Source organism: Somniosus microcephalus, chromosome 7, assembly GCF_052327205.1.
Source record: "Somniosus microcephalus isolate GS21.2 chromosome 7, FLI_Smic_1.0, whole genome shotgun sequence".
Lineage (NCBI taxonomy): Eukaryota > Metazoa > Chordata > Chondrichthyes > Squaliformes > Somniosidae > Somniosus > Somniosus microcephalus.
In genome coordinates this window covers 47290463-47313750 of record NC_140993.1, presented here as the reverse complement: position 1 = coordinate 47313750, position 23288 = coordinate 47290463, and the positions used below count along the sequence as shown (strand labels likewise).

Below are 23288 nucleotides of genomic sequence, written 5' to 3'. Positions count from 1 at the left end.
AAACTCGGTTAAAATCAGGCAAATCCATTTCAGGTAGGAACCTGACAACCTGCAGGGAATGGAGACTTTGATCCATTATTATGGAATGGAGTCAAACTCAAGTCCCAGAGATGAAAGGACTATGGCCCGGACCTAGCGTTCACCATCATTACCCCTCTGAAGCTGACCGCAACTTCAGGATTTAGCGCATGCCAGATAAAGGCGAAAATCCTGAAATTGCGGTCAGTTGTTCGCTGCTCAGCTGCAGGCTGCGCTGTGGAACTCCCCATAGCTGGCAATCAGTGAAATCAGCTGAACTGATGAAAACTTAAGTTTTTCGGATTTATTTACGCATTGGCAGAAACCCCAGAGAGACACATAAACAGGGTTTCCGCTGATTTTCCACCAAAGGTATGGTGGCCGAGTGGGAGAATCTCTCAAGACAATGTCCGGCTCACATGTTAAGTGCCAAGTCAACCATCATCCCCTAAATCCCTTTCCACCTTACTTTTAGCTATTTCTACACCATTCTTTATATACATGTGGCAATCATTTTTCTTTCTAGTCTAAATTCCCTTGCACGTGTCTGTATTGAATTTCATCTACCACTGATTTACCCATTGATTTATTTTATTTAACTCCTTTTTAGATCCTTAGCTGCTTGACATTCCTCCTTAGTTTAGTGAACTTGACCAGTTTGCATTGCTTTTCTGTATCCAACTTATCAATGTAAATTGGGAACAAAAGGGACCCAGCACCAAACCCCGTGACACTCCACTCAGTGTTCTCCACTTCCCTAACAAGTAACTGCTGCATTCTTTCCTTCAGTCAATTCCTTATCTCCATCCAGGTTTCACTTTGAATTCCTACCCCTTTCAGATATAGTAGTAGCCCTTCAGGAACGACTTTATCAAAAGCTTTTTGAAAATCTAAGTACACCACGTCAGGCAGTTTTGCACTGTCCACTTGGGATGCCACTTCCACAAAAAAGTCAAGGAGGCTCATTAGGCTTCTTAAGCTCAGTCGCCTATTACTTAATAGATTAGTTTAATAAGGATACTCCTCGAGTTTATTCCTAGCAATTGATTCCATGATTTTTTTCAGCTATTTATAAGACTATTGGGTCTGTGGACGAAAGGCTCAAGACACTGCCATAGAATCATTGGGTGTTTCAACAGAGAAAGGTTATGTGACCCATCAAGCCTGTGTCAGCAATTGTCCCCACCTGAGGTACCTAGTCTAATCCTACTGTCACGTTTCAGGATGTCTGTATATTTCACTTGGGAGCAACTCTTGGTTTAAGCTACATTATGGCTTTGATATGGTTAAACCTAAGGTTCTAAGATTTAATATTCCGAGTTCCAATAATGTTTTTTGTCCCTTAGTAGAGGGAATGCAGGAGCCATTTGAAATATAGAGAACCAGGTGTCTCAATGGGTTCTCACGAATAGAGATGGGCCAGACGTTGAAATTGTTATCCTTATGAGATCAAGACCATAAAATTTTCATATAATTCCAACATACATTCAAAGCTGGTATGTTCAAATAACTGCCCTGACTAGCAGCTTGCCAGTTATCTGGCATGACCAGTTTGATTGGTAGTACTATTGGCCAACTCCAGGGAGGGAGTTAGCATCAACAATAACTTGCATTTATATAGCACTTTTAACTTAGTAATAGGTCCCAGGGTGTTTCACAGGAGTATAATCAGACAAAAATTGACAAAGAAGGAGACATCAGAACAAGTGACCAAATGTTCGGTCAAAGGGATAGTTTTAAGGAGCTTCTTAAATGAGGAGCAAGGGATGGAGAGGTAGAGAGGTTTAGTGAGGGAATTACAGAGCTTAGGGCCAAGACAGTTGAAGGAATGGCCACCAATGGAGGGGTGAAGGAAGTGAAGGCTGCACACAAGGCCGGAGTTGGAGGAACGCAGAGTTCTTAGAGGGTTGTAGGACTGGAGGAGGTTACAGAGCTAATGAGGGGCGAGGCCATGGAAGGATTTGAACACGTGATGAAAATTTTAAAATCAAGGCACTGATGGACTAGGAACCAATGTAGGTACGTCAGCACAGGGCTAATGGGTGAATGGGAGTTGGTGCGAGTTAGGATACGGGCAGCAGAATTTTGGTTGAGCTCAAATTTATGGAGGGTGGAAGATGTAAGGCTGGCCAGGAGAATATTGGAATAGTCGAGCCTAGAGGAAACAAAGGCAGTCAAACTGCCACCTTCCTGTCCAGGTAAAGAATAAAGATAGTCTGGGGTCAGTTGTGGAAGACAGGTAAGGGTAACAGGGAAGGGAACGATCCACCATTATTTATTGCACCGTGGTATTGCAGGCCTTCCTCCCCTTCTTAAAGGGGAGGGGCCTTGTGCAGCGCGACCTGGGGCCCAGCTGGGCCCCCGGGGATCGGGAGTGCAGGCAAAAGAGCCCGGCACTCAAGAGAAGTGCCAGGCTCTTGGAGTGCAGCCAGCACTCCACGGGGGGGGGGGGGGGGGGGGGGTGGGGCGTTTCAGGAGGTCTGGGACGGGAGCGCAGGCAGGTGCTGGCAGGCGGCCAGCAACAAAAATGGCCGTTCCATACCTCGCCTTTAAGTTGCGCCTCCTTGGCCGCTGGTACGCCCCCCTGACCCCGTCGGACATAGCATCCGGTGGTAAATCAGGGGGCACTCCCGAAGATCGTGGCCGGGGCATGAGCGGGGCGCTACACACGCCAATGACATCATCGCCAGTGGCGCAGCGCTGCAGGGCACTACCGGTTAGCGCCACCACTAACCTCCCGCTGAATTTTGCAGGAGGCGGGGGCAGTGCCGCGCCCGGGCGCTAGTTGCTTTGTGTCCCGTTAGCGCCCTCTTAAGACATTAACGGGAGGCGCAACCAACTGAATTTTTCCCCCCATATGTTATGGGAAACATTATGGAAGAAGTTAAAATTCAGGATTTGCTACTTTGTTCAGTCAAATGTAATCTGTAAAATATGCCAACTTCTTATTTTTTTCATTTTACTCTCTCACTGTTCATCAGTTCTGCCTCTTGGAAGATTGGAGAACTGTACATGGTTGCATGTGGGAGATAACATGACCCAATTCATAGAGCATGGGGCCTTTATTGTTATGATCTTGAGTCATGCGATCATATGACTAGATATTGGGCAGGAATGGTAAACTCCTCATTGTAACAGATATGGGATTCACTTACGGAAGAGAGCAGTGATGACAGATTAAAGAGAATACCTAGAATAGGCCCAGAAATTATAACACACCACAACAATAACAACTTGCATTTATATATCACCTTTAATATAGTAAAATGTCCCAAGGCGCTTAAAACGAAGGCGTTGGTGGATCGGGAGCCAATGTAGGTCAGCGAGCACAGGGGTGATGGGTGAACGGGACTTGATGCGAGTTTTGGATGAACTCAAATTCATGGAGAGTGGATGATGGTGAGGTACCCTTCAGCTTGCTCCCCACAGACTTTATATATCATGAGGTAGAGTTTCTGCTTTGGGCGCATTTGGGAAATTGTGCCCAAAATGCACTTGAAATTGCGCTGGTAAGGTTATGCTTCATGCTCCCGCTAATTCGTGTAATCAGAAATGTAAAATCTTCCATGTACCAGCGCAATCGGGCAGCATAATAAAACATTATCATTTCTCTATTGTTTATTTCCATTAAAGAGTATTGCTTGATGTGTTTATTATGTGGATATTCAACCAGCCCGACAACTTGTGAATGTGGAACTGAGGCACAGACTAAGCAACATCTCCTGCAATGCCCATCGTTAGAGGAACCCTGCACTGTTGCAGATCTTGCCGAATCCAACAACAAGGCGCAAAAATGTGTCCAGTTCTGGCTGGGCTATGTATAGACTGTCCGTGGACACGATAAGAGGAAGAAGCTTGATATGTTTAAGAGAGATAACCTGGTGCAGTTTAATGAATACAGCTGAAAATGGGTTTATCACCAAAAATAAGCATTTTTAATAAGTGTCCAGTGCTCCATCTGTGAGTAACCTGATTTAACATCACTGAAAATTATTTAAAAAAACGATGCTGAACCATTTAATAGTTTTATTGGTGTGCACTAGTCAGTTTCTTAGTAAATTAAATATTCTTTGACATGAAAAAGCTTTTAAAACATGCTTACAATGCCTGTGCACCTAAAAGAATGAGTGCAATTTGAAGAGCCTTCCCGAACCAGAGCAAATGGTGGAATCTCGCAATTTTGACCTGGGTGGATGAGGGGGGGGGGGGAGGGGGGGAGTGAGGCCGGTTTGTGGGTGGAGCCTGATTTGGGCTAATTGATTCTTGAACCAATGTAAAAGATCACAGAAAGCACGAACGTAAGTGGTTTTGGGCGTAACTCACTTACACTATAAGTTCCCAAATCTTTTGCGCTATTTTAAAAAACATCGCACTAGAAGCCGGCCCCAACCACAAAACTGGCCATGCCCCCAGATCGAATTAATCACCATTGTGAGTTTCCGCTAATTAGCGATATGCAAACTTAAGCAACAAAAACACTTCTTAAAACTAGCGCAATTTTCAGCGCAATTTGCGTCCATATGGCTGATTGCGCTCAAAGCAGAAACTCCTGGCTCTGTTCTTTTGTTACTGTCTTGTCAAATAATGGAAGCAATGGCCGGAATTTTAATTTGGAGGCGGGTAGGGAGCAGGGATGCTGGAAAGCGGTCTGGAAACTGGGGAGAACGGGTTTCCCGCAGGCCCTGTCGAATTTAACGGCAGGGCCTGATTAGCAGCCCAAAGCTTTGATTCCTGCCCGCATGCCAGCCAGATGGAGAGGCTGTGGCACCAAGCTGCAGAGAAGAGGGATGGAGGGATGGGAGGGTTTGTAATGGTCGGAGGTCAGAGGAAGATCGGGGCCAGAGGTTCGGCGCCAGAGGAGGATCGGGGGCAGAGGAGGACAGTGCTGGAGGAGGATCGGGGCCGGAGGAGGATCGGGGTCGGAGGGGGGGAGGCTGGGAGCTGGAGGGGGGGAGGCTGGAAGGCTGAAGTAGGGATCGGAGGCCAGAGGGGGAGGTTGGGGGCCAGAGAGTGGATCGTGGGCTGAGGCCGAGGATCGAAGGCCAGAGGGGGGATTGGAGGTTGTGGGGATCGGATGTCTTGCTGCAGTTGTACAGGGCCTTGGTCAGACCACAACTTGAGTATTGTGTGCAGTTTTGGTCGCCTTATCTGAGGAAGGATATTCTTGCCATGTAGGGAGTGCAGCGAAGATTCACCAGACTGATACCTGGGATGGCAGGAATGATGTATGAGGAGAGATTGGGTCGATTGGGCTTATATTCGCTGGAGTTTAGAAGAATGAGAGGGGATCTCATTGAAATTTATAAAATTCTAACAGGACTAGACAGACTAGATGCAGGAAGGATGTTCCTGATGGCGGGGGAATCCAGAACCAGTTGTCACAGTCTAAAGATAAGGGGTAAGCCATTTAGGACAGAGATGAGGAGGAATTTCTTCACCCAGAGAGTGGTGAACCTGTGGAATTCTCTACCACAAAAGGCAGTTGCGGCCAATTCATTAAATATATTCAAGAAGGAGTTAGATATATTTCTTAAGGCTAAAGAGGTCAAGGGCTATGGGGAGAAAGCAGGGACAGGGTACTAAATTTGGATGATCAGCCATGATCTCATTAAATGGCAGAGCAGGCTCGAGGGGCCGAATGGCCTACTCCTGCTCCTATCTTCTATGTTTCTATGTTAACTCTTTAACCTCCCACCCGACCCCAACCCACCTGTTTTTTGTGGTTAAACTCCGCTCAATGTATCACTAATTACCTTTCATGTAAAGTTATCCTTAAACTTCTCCACTTTGGTGAAAAAAATCTGTAACTTATCAAGTTTTGCTTCATAACTATAATCCCTCATCCCTGGTAACATCTTAGTGATTCTACACTGCACCCTTTCCATTCGTTCTATAACCTTCCTGTAACAGGGTACAAAACCACACACAAGTCTCCAACAGCAGCTTAACTAAGAACTTGTACAAGTTCAACATTATCTCTTTGCTTTTATATTCCATGCCTTTAGATACAAAACCAAGGATACCATTTTCCTCTTTTATGGCTTCATTTGCTTCGGGTGCTATCTTTAATGACCTCTGTGTCTGCCTGCATACATAGGTCTCTCTGTTCCTCTACTTCAATAGTTAAATTTAAACTATTTGTGGTGCATTCCCTTCCCTATTTTTAACTTCCAAAATGTATTACTTTACAGCGTGGAAGCACTGGGGCCAGTTTTGATGTCCCGCCTTGGAACTGGTGGTGGGAATAACACCACAAGCACTGAACCACAAGCACTGAACCACAAGCACTGAATCCAGCCACATTTATGAGTTTAGTCTAATTTAAGAAATAAAGAACTTGCATTTATATAGCGCCCTTCACAATCTCAGGATGTCTCAAAGTGTTTTACAGCCAATGAAGTACTTTTGAAGTGTAGTCACTGTTGTAATGTAGGAAAAATGGTAACCAATTTGTGCACAGCAAGGTCCCAGGAACAGCAATGAGATAATGACCAGATAATCTGTTTTAGTGATGTTGGTTGAGGGATAAAGATTGGCCAGGACCCTGGGGAGAGCTCTCAGCTCTTCTTCAAATAATGCAATAGGATCTTTTACATCCACCTGAGAGGGCAAACGGTGCAGCGGTCCCTCAGTACTGTACTAAAGTGTCAGCCTAGATTATGTGCTCAAGTCTCTGGAGTGGGACATTGAAACCACAATTTTCTGACTCAGAGACAAGAGTGCTACCACTGAGCTAAAGCTGACACTTAATTTTTACATTGTGGGTGACCTGCAGACTTGAGAATTGCCTAAAATTTGCAATTAGAACATAGAAAAATAGGAGCAGGAGTAGGCCATTTGGCCCTTCGAGCCTGCTCCGCCATTCAATATGATCATGGCTGACCCTCTATCTCAATACCATATTCCTGCTCTCTCCCCATACCCCTTGATGTCTTTTGTGTCTAGAAATCTATCTATCGCCTTCTTAAATATATTCAGTGACTTGGCCTCCACAGCCTTCTGTGGTAGAGAATTCCACAGGTTCACCACCCTCTGAGTGAAGAAATTTCTCCTCATCTCAGTCCTAAATGTCCTACCCTGTATCCTGAGACTGCAACCCCTCGTTCTAGACCCCCCAGCCAGGGGAAACATCCTCCCTGCATCCAGTCTGTCTAGCCCTGTCAGAATTTTATACGTTTCAATGAAATCCCCTCTCATTCTTCTAAATGAGTTCATCCATTGGGGGTGGTAAATCGTGTACTGCTGCTGCAGGTCTTAAAGGCTTGCTGCAGATTAAAGAGGCATTCGCTGACATGTCTTCCAGCAGTGAAGGGTGCAGCAAGCGGCACGAGAGCGGCTCTGTGCTTATCCACTGATCTCCACACACCCACAGCTGCAGATCAGACCTCGATATAGCAAATGATGAATGCCTTCAGAGTCCAACTCTCGACGGTACAATGTGACGGCAGGCTTAATGGTAGGTGGAGTAAGCGGAACGATGAGGAGGTTGGTAAGGAAGTTGGTGAAATTAGTCCCCAGCAGGCGTGCTGGGCAGAAAGTTCAGTGAGAGAGGAAGATGGCACAGTAACAAGTGGGCACAGATTTACGGTTATTACAAGAGCAAAGTGGAAAGTTGGAAGACTTTTCACACTGTGTTATTTGCCACAGTGCTTGTTGAAGTAGAGATTAATTTCAAATGGAATGAGACAGGTATTTGATAAGGCAGAATATGACAATGTTGAACTGAACAAAGGAGACAAACTCAAAATCACACTAGATTTTGAGCAAAATGGAGATTTTCCGTGCTGTAATTTTTACAACTGTATGGACAACGGAAGCAGCGGATGTCTGAGAAAAGGGATTTTCATCATATCTGACCAGTTGTACTTTCAATAATGAAACAGGCACCATACCTGCTCTCTGTGCATTTGTCTCCTCTCCAGCCCATAACGAGAGAATTATGATGACATATGAAACTCGAGACATAGCTCGAAGGACCATTCCTTTTTGCTGGGAAGAGATATTAGGACATTAAACCCTGTGGTAAAATAGAAAGAGATTAATCGTTAACTCATAGATTGCTCTCAACATTCTATTCGACAAGCAGAAATCCAGCCAGGTGGACCGCAATGGTCTTTTCTGGTCCTGTACATTTCTAATGTTCTGGAAACCATAATTACACATTTTGGCGCATAGACGAATGGAATGCTTTAAAATTTTCAAATGTAAATGGTATATTTTTTTATTAAGTTCCCTTCAGTCTGCTTTCTCTCCTGAAGGGTTAACCTTCCACACAGTTCCCTTCTGTTGGAAGAACAGAAGAGCAATGTGGACTTTTCCTCCACTGAGACCAACCCCTATGACGGGGGGCTTCGCTCTTACTTGCAGGCAGTGGAGACAGTGTCCATCCTTTTGGCTGAGATGACAATATAAAGAGAGGTACCCACTACACACATCTGCAACATGTTACAGGAAGTTTTTCATGGCATGCAGAGCACCCTGGAGTGACACTTCTAAAAGTTCTGCAGCAACAAGTTGCCAGGAGGAGATTCTAAGGACAGTGGTGACTCCTGGAGTGGCAGCTACTCAATGCTTCAGTGGAGACCTTGAAGGTTAACCTGAACACTGCACGTGCACAAAGCTTCCAAGACTTGGTTAGGTCTGTTATGACATCGTGGTCAATGTCACTTCTGAGCCTATGCCCTGCACCAGTGGGCTGCAAGGAGTGGCCACATATGCCACTGTCTCTCCAGAAAGTGGTAATGAACCTGCTTCCTTAAAGTCCCTTCGAATGATGCACATGAGAGAGCTTCAGACATGTGCCCAGTACACCTTGACAATTCAAAAGAAAGGCAGCCAGAAGCTGATACATCTGAGACAGCTGCTTCACGGAAACAAGAGTCACCCGTAAAACTCCAGGAAAACCATCCCAGCCACCAACGCAACCTGATCTCATTCAGGGATTACCTCATAATAGTAGCAGACAAAGAACTCGAGCAAGTAGGGTAGCTAGCACAATGACTAGACATGGTGTTAAGAGTAGTTCTAGATAGGGTGAACGAATGTCATTCACCCAAAGATGGCTTGACCACAAAGAGTTCTGAATTCATCTCTGTGGATCTTTGCAAGGTGATACTAACAGAAATATAGATTTCTGTCTTATGACAGAAATCGACAGAAGGCTTTGACAGTGAGGGACTTTGTGAGGGTTTTGGCGGTGTGGGGGGTGGGGTGGAGGTAGGCAGCTGTTAAGTGACTTTCTCTGGTGTGTCAACCTTTATTCATCAAAGGCACTGGGCTATAAGCTGTGTCCTCCTTTCTCTGTCTGCTGGCTGTACTATAATGATTCTGGTGACTCTCACTAGGCTGTATCACCAAATGCATCCAGCCAACTAAAACGAGGCTGCAGTCTGCTCTATGGTACTTTTTGTACTGACATGAGTCTCATGATATCTGTTTCCCCCCTCAATCCATGGAATCCTTATAGGGCCCATGAGTCATGACTGCAAATGGTAGCCCTGTTCACCAATCAGCCATCTGAATATCCGACTGTCATAAAAGCTGGTATGGTAGATTGTCATATGATGTAAACATCATGAAAGTTTCCTGGGTAATGGGTATTCACATGCAGGATAGGGTGATTGGCATTTCAATGGAATGAAAAGTTTTTCTGTTCTTGGAATTGAATGGGTTCACATATGAAGCTTTCCGTCAATTGCTCCTTGCACCTATAGGAATGTTGTCAGTCAGTAGAATTGGACAACTCACTGTCTTTGCTTGGTTCTATCAGGAAAATAATTGTATGGCCTGCCTGAAATTTCTTTATACTGCTGCCTATCTAATGTGTCAATGGTCATCAGGTGCTGCCTGGAAGGAAATTCAACCTGGTGGAAATGGGGTGAAAGTCTGAAGCCAGGAGCTAACATATCTCCCCAGTTTTTTTGAGGAGGGGAGAAGTGCAGCCTTCTGAGTCAAGGATGACAAGTCTAAATAAGACCATTTTTAGTCTGTAAACCTGGTGAGTGGGTATTTGCGTATAGTGAATATATGTCTTCATCCCTCATCCCCATCCTTCTCATTCACAAAATATAGGAATAGAGGTATTCCCATCTGGAATTTACATCCCCAGTCCACAACTGTACTGTCTGCAGAGTTAAACAGGATCGTTAAAGTTGCGACAAACTCTCCAGAGCGCCATGCAGCAAACAAAATGGCCTCCTGAATCTGGTGTCACTCTCAGGGATACTGCTCTGCAGCTCATACTGACACTTATATAGTAATGGTGATAATTTGGGTGAGATTTGGGGTGGAAATTGTGGAAAATGGAGCAGGTGTTAACTCTGGCCACTTGGCCCCATTTGACTGTGGTAGGAATGGTGCTATTTCTGCAGGATAATTCTGGTGCAAGTTTTTACCAGCATAGTTGAGGCAGTAGCTATTATTGCCCATTTTACTCCAAATTACTTGAAAATGGGTGGTAAATCAAAGGCAAACGCAGTCCAAAATGTTAGAATGTGATCAGTTTGTCGGATTGGACTGACGTTCTCACAGACTGACAACTTGTAGGCCTACTTCACAAGGGGTTAATTACACGGATAGATACATAAGAATGTAAGAAATCTTGCAGTGAGAAGAAGTCTATTAAACTCATTCTTTACATAGACAACGTATAATCTACCCTGTCATGGGCTCCACCAATTAATCTCCTGAGGGAAATTCTGCACAATTACTTCTTGCTCCCCAAAAGTTATGATGTAAAGCCTCTAAATATTTATTCATTTCCCAGTCTGCACAATTGGAAACCAATCTCTTGTCATTCACAGGCAACATTGCTTATACCTCCAGCCCCCCACCACCACCACCCCCCCCCCCCACCCCCCACCACCATCATTTCAGGAGCCATCATGCCCTGTGGGGATATTTGGTCATTTCACTCTATCCCAATAAAATCCAGTCCCATTCATAACTGGGCATTAAATAAACCACCTGTTAGGCATAAAGATTTGACAGCTTTACGATGTTTATCAGATGTTCTACTAGTAAAAGAAAGAGTGTAGCCTCCAGTTTTTTGATGGTAACAAAATAAACCACAGAAAAAATGGCAATTTAATGGTGGGTTTGATCGGACATAAAACCAGCCCTTTGACTTAACTACTCATTACGCAGTGATAATTTATAATATTGCCTTTGAACAAGAATCAGCCAAGCTAAAAGTGAGTTTCCTTATGGGGAAATATATTTAACGATTTGTCACTTAACCCAAAATGCTGTTTACTTATCAGTGTCTCTGAATCACTCTTGTTACTTTTGTCTTTAAAGTTGCTAATTAGAGAGAGCCTGGGCTATTTTGTCCAGAACAACGCCTATTATGACATAGTGAATGTGCAACAAACCATGTCCAATTTCATACATTCTGCCCAATTTGTATAACCTACTGAGAGAGATAAGGAATGATAGGTATGTGGCAAAGCCACCAAGAGACTCTTGCAGTAATGTATATAATTGCCTTTAACAGGTGCTTGTTACCTTTAAGTGTTTGCTCTGTATAAACAGCGTGGGTTCGGTAAAATGGCGATCCAGCGCGATGATGTCATCACACAGGTCACGTGACGTTCCCAACGGCGGGAAACGCGATGATGTCATGACGTCAGAGGGGAGAGGCATTCCCCCTCAGTCCTCGTGGAACCAGTTGGTGTACAGACCTGTATAGAGTTTCTCCTGCGTTTTTGTTTGTAATTTTTACTAGTGCATTAAACCACGTTTGGTTAACTGCTAGTTTCAGTCTCAGTACTTTCGTTAGGAGTTCAAGCACTCCTACATTGGTGACCCCGAATCCTCGTGGACATTCTTCGCGGCGGAAACGGAACGCAGGGCTATGATGGAAGCCAATGCAGTGGCTTTGAAGCTCCCCCAATTTTGGGAACAACAGGCGGCCTCCTGGTTCGTACAAGCGGAGGCGCAGTTCGAGCTCCGCAACGTCGTGCAGGATCAGACCCGTTATCTTTACGTGGTCTCCGCACTTGACAGCTCGACGGCATCGAGGATCATCAGCCTACTGGAGAACCCCCCGGCCACCGACAAGTATGTCGCCATTAAGGCACGGCTAATGCAGGTATTCGGCCTTACGAAGGCAGAGCGCGCACGCCGCCTACTCACGCTGCCCGGGTTAGGAGACTCCAAACCTTCGGAGTTGATGAGCCAGATGCTCACACTCCTGGGGTCTGAACCGCAATGTTTCCTGTTCCGCAAACTGTTCCTCAGTCAACTGCCCGAACAGGTGCAGGCGGCCCTCGCCAGATCAGATGCCGGGGATTGCATAGCGCTCGCCGAAGAGGCGGATAAAATATACGCGGTCCGACAACAATACTGCGCTGTCGCGAGACACCCCGCCCCAAAGGGCCCTGCCTCGACGCCTCCAACAACCGGTTTCTGTTATTACCACGCTCGGTTTGGCGTGAAGGCCAGAAGCTGCCGTCCGCCTTGCAGTTTCGTGCCCAAAACACCGAACAAGCAACTGCGCGTCAAGAACACCGACTCCGGGGCGTGCCCCGCGGCCACGATGGCGATCGGCGATTCCGGGAATTTAGGAGTCGTTCAAACAGGCTTGTCCGACCTCCTCTGTGATTGACTTTCCTTATTAAAGACAATTCTGGGGGGGCGTATGTGGCAAAGCCACCAAGAGACTCTTGCAGTAATGTATATAATTGCCTTTAACAGGGGCTTGTTACCTTTAAGTGTTTGCTCTGTATAAACAGCGCGGGTTCGGTAAAATGGCGATCCAGCGTGATGACGTCATCACGCAGGTCACGTGACGTTCCCAACGGCGGGAAACATGATGTCGTCATGACGTCAGAGGGGAGAGGCGTTCCCCCTCTGTCCTCATGGAACCAATTGGTGTACAGACCTGTATAGAGTTTCTCCTGTGTTTTTGTTTGTAACTTTTACTAGTGCATTAAACCACGTTTGGTTAACTGCTAGTTTCAGTCTCAGTACTTTTGTTAGGAGTTCAAGCACCCCTACAGGTAACAGTTACAAGATTAACATTTATGAATTTTCTCCTTAAGTGAATGGAATTCATATATCAATCTATTGGCAGACTGTGTGGTGCAGTGATTTAGACACTAGCCTTTCAACTCTAGAAGTTGGGGTCAAATCTAGTTAAGACTAATGAGATAAAAGTCTCTTTTGTCCACTGGCTGTAAGAATATTATGTGAAATGAGCCTGGCCAGCCTTGATCCAGTTTCTGGTGGGCATTGACCCACAGCACAAAACTTACAAGTTGGCACTGATTGACAGAAAACTGGCAGTTTCACTCAGATGGGCTACAAAAAAATTAGCATCGCTCACTGTAATGAGCATAAATTTCACTAAACACATGCAAAAAAGTTACACATCAATCTCGAATTCCTAACCACATGAATCAAACCTGGCTGGTTACATTCCACAGCTAATATCCCTATTGCCCCCAAAAGACTGAAACCATGTGTTGACCATAGAGTAATTGATAATCTACGTCTTTACCATCCTTATTATCATTGAATCCATTATGGACCAGATATTCTCCACTGGAAAAGCAATAATCCTCACAGCATCTACTAACTTGCATTGCAGTCTGTTTCATATTTTCACTGCAGGGACAGCAATGATTCTAATCTCTTATAGGCGCTGATGCTTGCCAATGTTTTCCTCGTGCCTATTGCCAGTGGTCACAGTTGAATTCAAATTTCCTAATTACATCTTTATTATATGTGCCTTTTGACTCTTGACAAAGTTCTTCACTGAAGGCCAGTAGTCAAGCTGAAAGCTACGGCAGATTCAGGGTATATCTTGCAAATGGCTAAGAAATTGGCTGAAGGGTAGCAAGCAATGGGTACTTGTCGGACAAGTTATGTCAGAGTGGGGGGGAAGTAGTAAGTGGGGTGCCCCAGGGCTCAGTATTGAGACTATTACTCTTTCTAATTTATATTATTGGCTTGGATTCAAAAACTCAATGTAAATGTGTTAAAGTTACTGATGATACTAAACTAGGGGAATTGAAGGAAACAGCTCAGAACTTAAAGAATGAGTTGGACAAACTATATGTGAGCTGAAAAAAGTTATATTTACTGTAGACAAGTGTAAAGGAAGGAGGAAGAAATGAGCAAAACATGTAATCCATGGACGGCGTTGAAATAGCTAGGGCTATGGTTGAAAGAGACCTAGGAAACCCAATGCTTAAGATGTATGACAATTGCAAAGCAACAATTAACAAATCTAATAGAATGTTGCACTACATAGCTAAAACAGTAAAATATAAGTCAGAGGAGGTTGTGATTAAACTGCACAGTGCTCTGGTCAGATCTTAAGCACTGTGTCCAGTCTTGGTCACCAAGAAACAAGAGAGATATTCAATCATTGGATATTCAAGTAAGGAAAAGCCATGAGCAATACAAACTGGGAAGAACCCAGGTTTGATTCCAAGTCTGTGCTGAGCTATTTGATCTCTGCTCAGAAAGTGATAGGGAGACCACAACTAGCATCAGCTCCCAGGGGTTACATCAAGGAAAAGCAGTTGCTATCCAACAAGCCCTGAATTGAAAGTACAAGTTTATAGATATCAGGTGAGGAAAGCATCATGTGCAGCTATGCCACCTTGTGTTGTTAAACAACCTGCTGATACTGTCAAGGCTTATACGTGAATAACGGCCATTTGGGTGACTACCAGAGAGTACCTAGTGCCAGTAGAGTCAATGTGGTAGATTTACCTCTTTACTACCTTTCAATGGAAGGAAAATCCAGTGGGTTCTGTTACTGGTATGCAAACCTCCCTGCCAGATTTTCCTTTCTGCACCCTGCACAGGTGATGCTTAACACCCTGGCCGTGAAGAGGAAAATCTGCCCCAATATCTGTCCTGTTCTTCTTTGAATATGCCATTGGATCTTTTCCGTCCAACTGAGAGGGCAGACAGGACCTCGCTGTAATATCTCATCTGAAAGATGCTACCTTTGGCAGTGCAACTCTCCTTCAGTACTGCACTGGATCGTCAGCCGAGATTATGCTCAAATCCTGTGGGCCAGGTTTGAGCACATTACTTTCTGACTCAGAGGCAAGAGTGCTACCACTGAGCCAAGGCTACCATCCATTACACGTAAAAACGTTACCTGATTTCACTCCTAAGTGGTCTAGCTCTAATTCTAAGTTTATGCCACTTTGTTCTGGATTCCCCCACAAGAGGAAATGCTTTCTTTGTTTCTGTCCTATTAAATCCCTTTATCATTTTAAACATAGATCTTGGCTTTCAGTTACTGGCCTATTGTCACTGAGCACTAAAGTATGCAGAGGCATTGTATAATTAAACAGAGAAGGCAACTCTCAAAGACTTCCAAATGGTTAATGTGGCTTCAAAAATAAAAATAGATGTTGAACCTACTCAATAACCATAATAGAAAGCAGACAGATACACTGATTATACACTACAGCAAAGTTTATTTTTAACTAGTTTGTTCAAAAAAAATCCCTTTAATCAGATGTTAACATGCCAACAGTATCTGTAGGGAAACAGCAACCTGAAGAGCAACTTAACCAACTCTTGTTGCTTCATACATTGCTTATAAGATCCTTCAGAGAAACCGATTTCATCTCACTCCAACTTCACGGTTCAGGCTGGTTGAGGTGGGGCATCATAAATTTGTTCTATTTACGCCTGCTACTGCTGAGATAGTGACTATGTACATCTGAAAATAGTTTCATGGAAACTGTAAGCTTGAAATGACCGTTTGCGATAATAAGAGAACAACTCTTAACATGTTTGTACTACATTCTTCTCTCTACTATTTCACAAAACTGTCAACCTATTGATTTCAATGTTGCTATTAAAATAATGGAAAGAATAATGGTTCTGGGGGATTAGTCATAATTCTAAATCCTTGTTGCACATAGTATGTAAAAGTAGAACAGCTTCTATATATTTATGTAGTTTGATTCTATGATTTGATATTTTTCTCAATTTTAGCTTCTTTTCTGAAAGGGCTGATTCGTGCTGTGGTATGATCTCATAACAACTGACACTCATTCAGTCTTCTTCTCTTCTTCTTAGGCAGTCCCTCGGAACCGAGGATGACTTGCTTCCACATTAAAAATGAGTTCTCAGGTGACTGATGAGTCCAATGCAGGACCTACAGTCTCTGTCACAGGTGGGGCAGACAGTGGTGGAAGGGGCGGGTGGGTGGGGTGTTTGGGTTGATGTGCGCTCCTTGCGCTGCCTGCGCTTGGCTTCCGCTTGCTCCCAGAGACTCGAGGTGTTCAGCGCCTTCCCGGATGCTTCTCCTCCACTTTGTGCGGTCTTGGGCCAGGGATTCCCAGGTGTCGGCAAAGCCTGATCTTGATCTCTACACATGATTTGGCCCTGGCAGCAGTCACTGGATAGTGCCCAGGAGCAGAAACTTTGGCTAAAGAAGCAGCTGACTTGACTTGAGGGCTAGTTACACCGAACTTATCAGCTCAACCTCATCCTGCTCACTCTTCAACACAAGAATACAGGCTAGTGCCCGAGGCCTCAGTTTACAAGCAGAGTCATGTGTATGCCATTGGATTAACACAGGTTACTCAGGTTAGATATCCTATAATTCATTAAAAAATAATTCCATTGTAGGACCATTCTGGTGCATTTCTTCCAATGAACATAAGAACATTAGAATTAGGAGCAGGAGTAAACCATACGGCCCCTTGAGCCTGCTTCGCCATTCAATAAGATCATGGCTGATCTTCGACCTCAACTCCACTTTCCTACCCGATCCCCATATCCATTGGTTCACCCAGAGTCCAAAAAGCTATTTATCTCAGCCCCGAATGTACTCAATGACTCAGCATCCACAGCCCTTTTGAATACTCTCTGTTTTCTGTCTGTTAACCAATTCCCTATCCATGCTTATATTACCCCCAACCCCATGAGCCCTTATCTTGCACTACGTAGCAACCTTTTATGTGGCACCTTATCGAATACCTTTTGGAAATCCAAATATACTACATCCACTGGTTCCCCTTTATCTACCCTGCTAGTTATATCCTCAAAAACTCTAATGAATTTGTTAAACATGATTTTCCTTTCATAAAACCATGTTGACGCTGCTTAATCATATTATGATTTTCTAAGTGCCCTGTTACCACTTCCTTAATAATGGATTGCAGCATTTTCCCAATGACTGATGTTAGGCTAACTGGCCTGTAGTTCCCTGTTTTCTCTCTCCCTCCTTTCTTGAATAGCAGGGTTAGAATGGTTGGTTTCATAGCGCTAGTGGCTGAGGCCCAGGGCTAGGTTACCCATTCTGTGTTACTGGCAATGCAAGGCACCAAGACAAGCCAGTGGCATTCCTCTACAAGGTGGAAAAGAAGGATAGGAAAACAAGAAATTGGTGGGCAGTGACAGCTGTGTGGTCTGTAGTATCTCATTGTAGCTGGATACAGGCGCATTGATAACATGCCTTTCTTGCTGATAATAGATGTGCCATAGTCAAGCAGACTGAAGATGAGGGTTAATTTTGGAAAAACAAATAGCACCACAGTATAGAAATTCACAGTGATGTGAGTGTGTAGCCATATAAGAACATAAGAACATAAGAAACAGGAGCAGGAGTAGGCCAATCGGGCCCTCGAGCCTGCTCCGCCATTCAATAAGATCATGGCTGATCTGATCCTAACTGCCAATCCACTATCACAGAACCATCTCCTGAATCTAACAGAATTAGACACACAAAATAGGAGCAGGATCGTGTACTATTCACCTTGAGAGTGGGAAGGCAGCACTCTGGCTTCTGTTCCACAGTGAGATTTCCAATGATTTGAAAAGTCCTCTGCACACTAGTTGAAATTACCGATATTATTTATTATCTTTAAATAGCGTGGGACTTCAAGCATCGTCCCAAGTGCCAAGTGTCAGATGCCACTATGACATCACATAGTTACACTGCAGCCGCTCTGACACAGCATGAATTACCACAGCCTCCAATGCAAGACCTGGCATTTACTTGGGGCATTAGATAGACACAGTATGAAAGAACAAACCTTTCAACGCAAGACCTATCATTTAGGTGGGGTATTAGATAGGCACAGCGTGAAAGAACATACCCTCCAATGCAAGACCTGACATTAATTGGGGCATTAGATAGAGACAGTGTGGAAAATACATCTTCCAACACAAGACCTGGCATTTAGATGGGGCATTATATAGCGACAGTTTGGAAAATACATCTTCCAACGCAAGACCTGGCATTTAGATGGGGCATTAGGTAAAGACAGTGTGGAAGAAGGCACCCTCCAATGCAAGACTTGACATTAATTAGGGCATTAGATAGAGACAGTGTGGAAAATACATCTTCCAATGCAAGACCTTGCATTTAGATGGGGCATTAGATAGAGACAGTATGGAAGACGACACCCTCCAATGCAAGGCCTGACATTTATGTGGGGCATTTGATAGACACAGGGTGAGAGGCCATGCCCTCTGACACAATACCTGGCACTTAATTGGAGCATTAGATAGGCCACAAAAGAAAGCTGGTTTGTAAATAGCAATGTTATCCTGATGCAGTAGGGGGCTCTCTTTCTAAACTTGAGGGCATATTGTAAGCGGCAGAGCAGAGTGTTATGTTCTGCCTCTCACTTGTCATGACAACTGGGTGCCCAAAGTGGAAAACCGTGCCATTGCCTGCACTGGCAAGCATCAAACCTATGAACACACACACACAGATCATTTTAAAAACGGGTTAAGACATTTTGGCAGAATGGCACTGGCCTTTCAGTTATGTCCAGCTATAATCGAACTCTCGATGATCAGCATCTCAAAGTATCCTGGAGTTTGAATGTAAACCCAGGACTGGAAACACAGGAGAGAAAAAATGTTGCCCTCAAACCACGCTGACAGCATTCTTTTACTTGCCGTTTGCTTTCATTGTCCAAAAGTAAACAAGCGACCGAGAAATAAGATTTTCATTGAACTAAAAAAAACTGTTCCCGAATTTATATAACGCTTTTGTTCGGGGGGGGGGGGGGGGGATGTAAAACGCAACATTGCATCACATGGGACATAATTACTGAACTTACAATCAATACACTTAATTTAAAATAAAAGAGTAAACAAACACCACGGGATAATTATTTAAAGAAGCATGCAGACAAATTAACTTTTTGCACTAAGCATTATTAAAATTAATATTTAAGCTTGGCATTCCACCGACCTGTAAGTAGCTCTCATTCGAGCAATAGCCTTTTAGCTCAGGGAGCAAAGATTATGTTGGTTTCAAATTAGATTCTTACCTGCACTAAAGATTTCCTTAAAAAAGAACTTCCAAGGTCAAATTCTCACGATCATGGGGAAAAAGAAAATAATTGACAAAACTGAGCAAAGAGCCAAAAAAAACTCCAGATTATTCAATTCAGTTTTTTTTAAAGTGACAGCTCTCCCATCACGATCCAAGCGTCCAAGTTTTTCCAAAGAAAAATCACACTTTGAATGAATCCGAAAATCATCTGAAGATCATCCACTGAAGAAGTAAACCCAGTGAGACACACAAAAAAAGTTCACAGGCAATACTCTAAAAATAAAGGTCCCCTCTTCACTATTTATTTTTTCTCTCTCTCAGTAAATCCCTCATCTCTTGATCATCTTCAGCCCTTCTAGATTTGGGCAGTGTCACTGTATTAAGTTTCAGCGGCAGCACATAGACTAAACCAGACTGTCAGCCCATCCAATTATAGCAAACTTTGGGGTATTTTGGTACTTGTGTATCTGAAACCATCTCATAGCAAATCCATTAAACAGAGAGGCTGGTTGCCTTCCTTCAATGACATTTGAGGTTTGTTTCATATTCCCCGGCCGGGTATTTTTTTAAAGTTTAATACAATTATAAAGATACAGTATATCAGTAATCTGATCGGAAACTGCTATTTTATTTCAGAACTGATGTTTTCAAAAGTGATAATCCAGCCTCGAGGCGATGGTGCAGAGAAATCGCGCCACCTGGTGTTCGGGCTTTAAAATTGGTTTAAGGGGTTCAACGGCTGTCACGGCAGATAGTAGTCAATTAAATAACGTGAAATTTGTTAAAGTTGCAGCAATAAATGAAAGTTTAAAATAAAATGTAAATAAAAGCAATATCATATTTGATTGCATTGACAGATCTAGGCTAAGGTTCCTTGTATTAACACCAAACTTCAGTTATTACCTTTGAAATGCATCATTGATTTCTCAAGTTAATGCAGTTGACGCTTGGCGCATTTGTAGCACCTCAGTTCTGGGTCAAGCCACAGTCCAGGGCTTGATCACATAGCCTAGTCTGACTCTGAGGGGAGTCAGAAGTACCAGCCATTGTAGGAGATATTCACCTGTTCTGGTAAGTAGTAAAAGTTACCATGGCACTATTCAGAGAGCAGCAAGGTGTTGTCCTGGCAAGCATTCCTTGCTTTAATCAATAGAGTTCGATTCTAGCTGCCAATGGTGGGGCGAAGGGAGGAGGAGATGCGCAAAAGAGGCCAGTGTCGAAGGAACGTAAGGTGGTTCGGCTCGGGGAGGTTACAAGGATTGGAAGGCGGAAGCCGTGAAGGGATTTAAATATAAGATTAATGATTTTCAACTGGAGGCCGCAGATATGGCGAAGTTACAATGGGGGAGCAGAAGCAACTCTAAAGAAACTCATGGCCAATATTGGAGCAGAGCTTTGATGTGCAGCTAACCCATGTTACGTGGTCTGAGATCTCCTGCTGCAGACACTGGATGCAAAAAGTGGAAATATATTCCCTTTCAGCACTAACATCCATCCAAAAAAAACACAATTAAAAAAGATCATTCTCTAGGTGGACTCTTGATTGATTAGGATGTCATGCATCCTGATTGCTTTACATAAATGACTCCAGTTTTGGAAAGAAAAAATATCCTGAAGAGTTTAATATGTTAGTATTATCGCCATTTCTAAGAGTGCAAGAGAGCTTAACATTAACAGTTGTCATCGCAATTCTTGAAACATCTGCTGTTAATGGTTATCCCTCTGGTAATGCCATCTGTTTCATTTGTGCTGGGTTTAGTAATTCCTACAAGTCAATGCTCCCAATGTCATAAGTTTTATGAGCTTCATGAAAAAAGTGTTTGGCAATGTTTGATTTTCTTGGTTCACAAACACACAATCAAATGACATACATCGTATTGAACTCACATATGAGTAATTTGAGACATGACATTTGGTAAGTGTAGTCTGCTTGGGATGTCTGTGAGCACTCATGACACTTACCTTGGCCAATCTGTTGAGGCCACTAAAATGAGTCTAGCCCTGTATTGTTTGTAGGTAGGTTGATGTGGCATTGACTGCATGCAGCACCTCCCTCCAGATTGCATACACTATCCTTTATTTAGGACTTTCTGACTTCGATGCCAAATAATCTACCCCCCACCCCCCATTGCCCATGTCAGCCATGGCTCAGTGGGTAGCACCCTTGCTTCTGAGTCAGAAGGTTGTGGGTTTAAGTCCCACTTCAGAGACTTGAGCACAAACATCTAGGCTGACATTCCACTTCAGTACTGAGGGAGTGCTGCACTGTCGGAGGTGCCGCCTCTCAGATGCGATGTTAAAACTGAGGCCTCGTCCGGTCTCTCAGGTGGATGTAAAAGATCCCATGGCACTATTTTGAAGAAGAGCAGGTGAGTTATCCCTGGTGTCCTGGCCAATGTTTATCCCTCATTCAACATCACTAAAACAAATTATCTGGTCATTATCACATTGCTGTTTGTGGGAGCTTGCTGTGTGCAAATTGGCTGCCATGTTTCCTACATTACAACAGTGACTACACTTCAGAAGTACTTCATTGGCTGTAAAGTGCTTTGGGACATCCTATGGTTGTGAAAGGCGCTATATAAATGCACATCTTTCTTTTTCTTTATATCTCTGCTAATGTTACCTCCATGGAAGCTGCTGATATTCTAGGCACTTTGATCACAGCAAACACTTCTGCTGCTGGCCCACCTTCTGCTATGCTCTGCTCACTGTGTTCCTGCTCTATCTCTACCTCATGAAGGCTTGAGCTGTTCTTTGGCCCATTGCGCTGTAGCAGCCTTTTAACCACGGCAGCTGCACAAGATTTACCTCCCTCCACAACAGTGACAACCCACTCAGCAACGGGGCTTTTGGTTTTAACCACTCTTGTGTGCTTCATTAAGCCACTCCCAGGAAAAGGCATGATCTCGTGATTGGGCAGAAGTCCTGGCACAGACTCGATGGGCCATCTGGCCTCCTTCTGTGCCGTATGACCATAGAGTCATAGGGCTGGATTTTGTTCATGGGGAACTTTTGGCGGCGGGACTCCCACTTGTTGGGTTTTAGTCCCACCTCCATCGACTTGTGGCCAACCCACGCTATTTTCCCTTGATTGACCTTGTTAAGCCTGCCCAATTAAGGGAAAGCTGGTTACAGGTGACTTCAGCGAGTGCCGTTTTATGTGTCAAGAGCTTTTGACAGATGAAATGTCATCGTTTGACAGCTCTGTGAAGCTGTGAAACACTGACAATCTGTCTTCTAAGTTGTGTCTTTACTCAAGACTCAATTAGAAAGCCTTCCTGACCAGAGAGCAGAAGGCTGCAGCTTTTGACAGTTCAGCGGCCATTCTGCTTTCTGTGCCGGTGAGCTGAGGGACTCCCGAGACCTGAAGGGAGGAAGCCTGCAGGAAGAAGTAAAGGTAAGTAAAACTTATTAAAACACTTTACATACACCTCACACACTTACCTCTGCACACATGCACCCATTACTCACCTGCACACCGGACATCTCGGCCCCTCCGACCCCCGCAGACCGACGGCCTGCCTCGCTGACCCTGGCGTGGTTCAGAGCCGTCGGGAAGCCCATACTTCAGGGCTCAAAATAGGGATTAGCCAAAAAACTGCCTGTTAACTACCTGTTAACAGGCAGTTAATTGGCATTAATCCCCTTCCCGCCTCAAGGAGGTGGGACCCGGCACGGGTCAGCTACCCGCCTCCTGGCAAGATGGCATGGAGGTGGGTTGGGTACCCGCCCCCAAATTCTGCCATTTTCCTGGCAGTCCCGCCTCCAAACCCGCCTCCCCAGGGCTGGCGAAATCCAGCCCTATGATTCCAACCCTGAAATGTTTCCAATGGGCACTAGAAAATCCAAGCCAATTGTTCCAATATGTGGACCATACTAGGAGACCATCTTACCTGTATGGATGAGTATAATAAGCTGTGAAGGGGTTATGGGGAAGGGAGAGAGCATTTTTCTCACGTTGTTTATTTATTGTTGGATCATTTTTATTCTA

At 44.3% G+C, this 23288-nt stretch overlaps 1 protein-coding gene across 1 annotated transcript in view; it reads right to left on the bottom strand.

The window, feature by feature from the left end:
* The window catches only part of col22a1 (collagen, type XXII, alpha 1), a 407180-nt gene extending 387442 nt beyond the window's left edge, over positions 1 to 19738 (bottom strand). The window contains exons 1-2 of the mRNA XM_085992460.1: positions 19290 to 19738; positions 7911 to 8035 (exon numbers count right to left, since the gene is read on the bottom strand). Of these exons, the coding sequence (XP_085848586.1) occupies positions 7911 to 7998 (88 nt within the window). The 5' untranslated portion in view covers positions 7999 to 8035; positions 19290 to 19738. The remainder of the gene's footprint in view (positions 1 to 7910; positions 8036 to 19289) is intronic.
* Positions 19739 to 23288: the final 3550 nt, after the last annotated feature.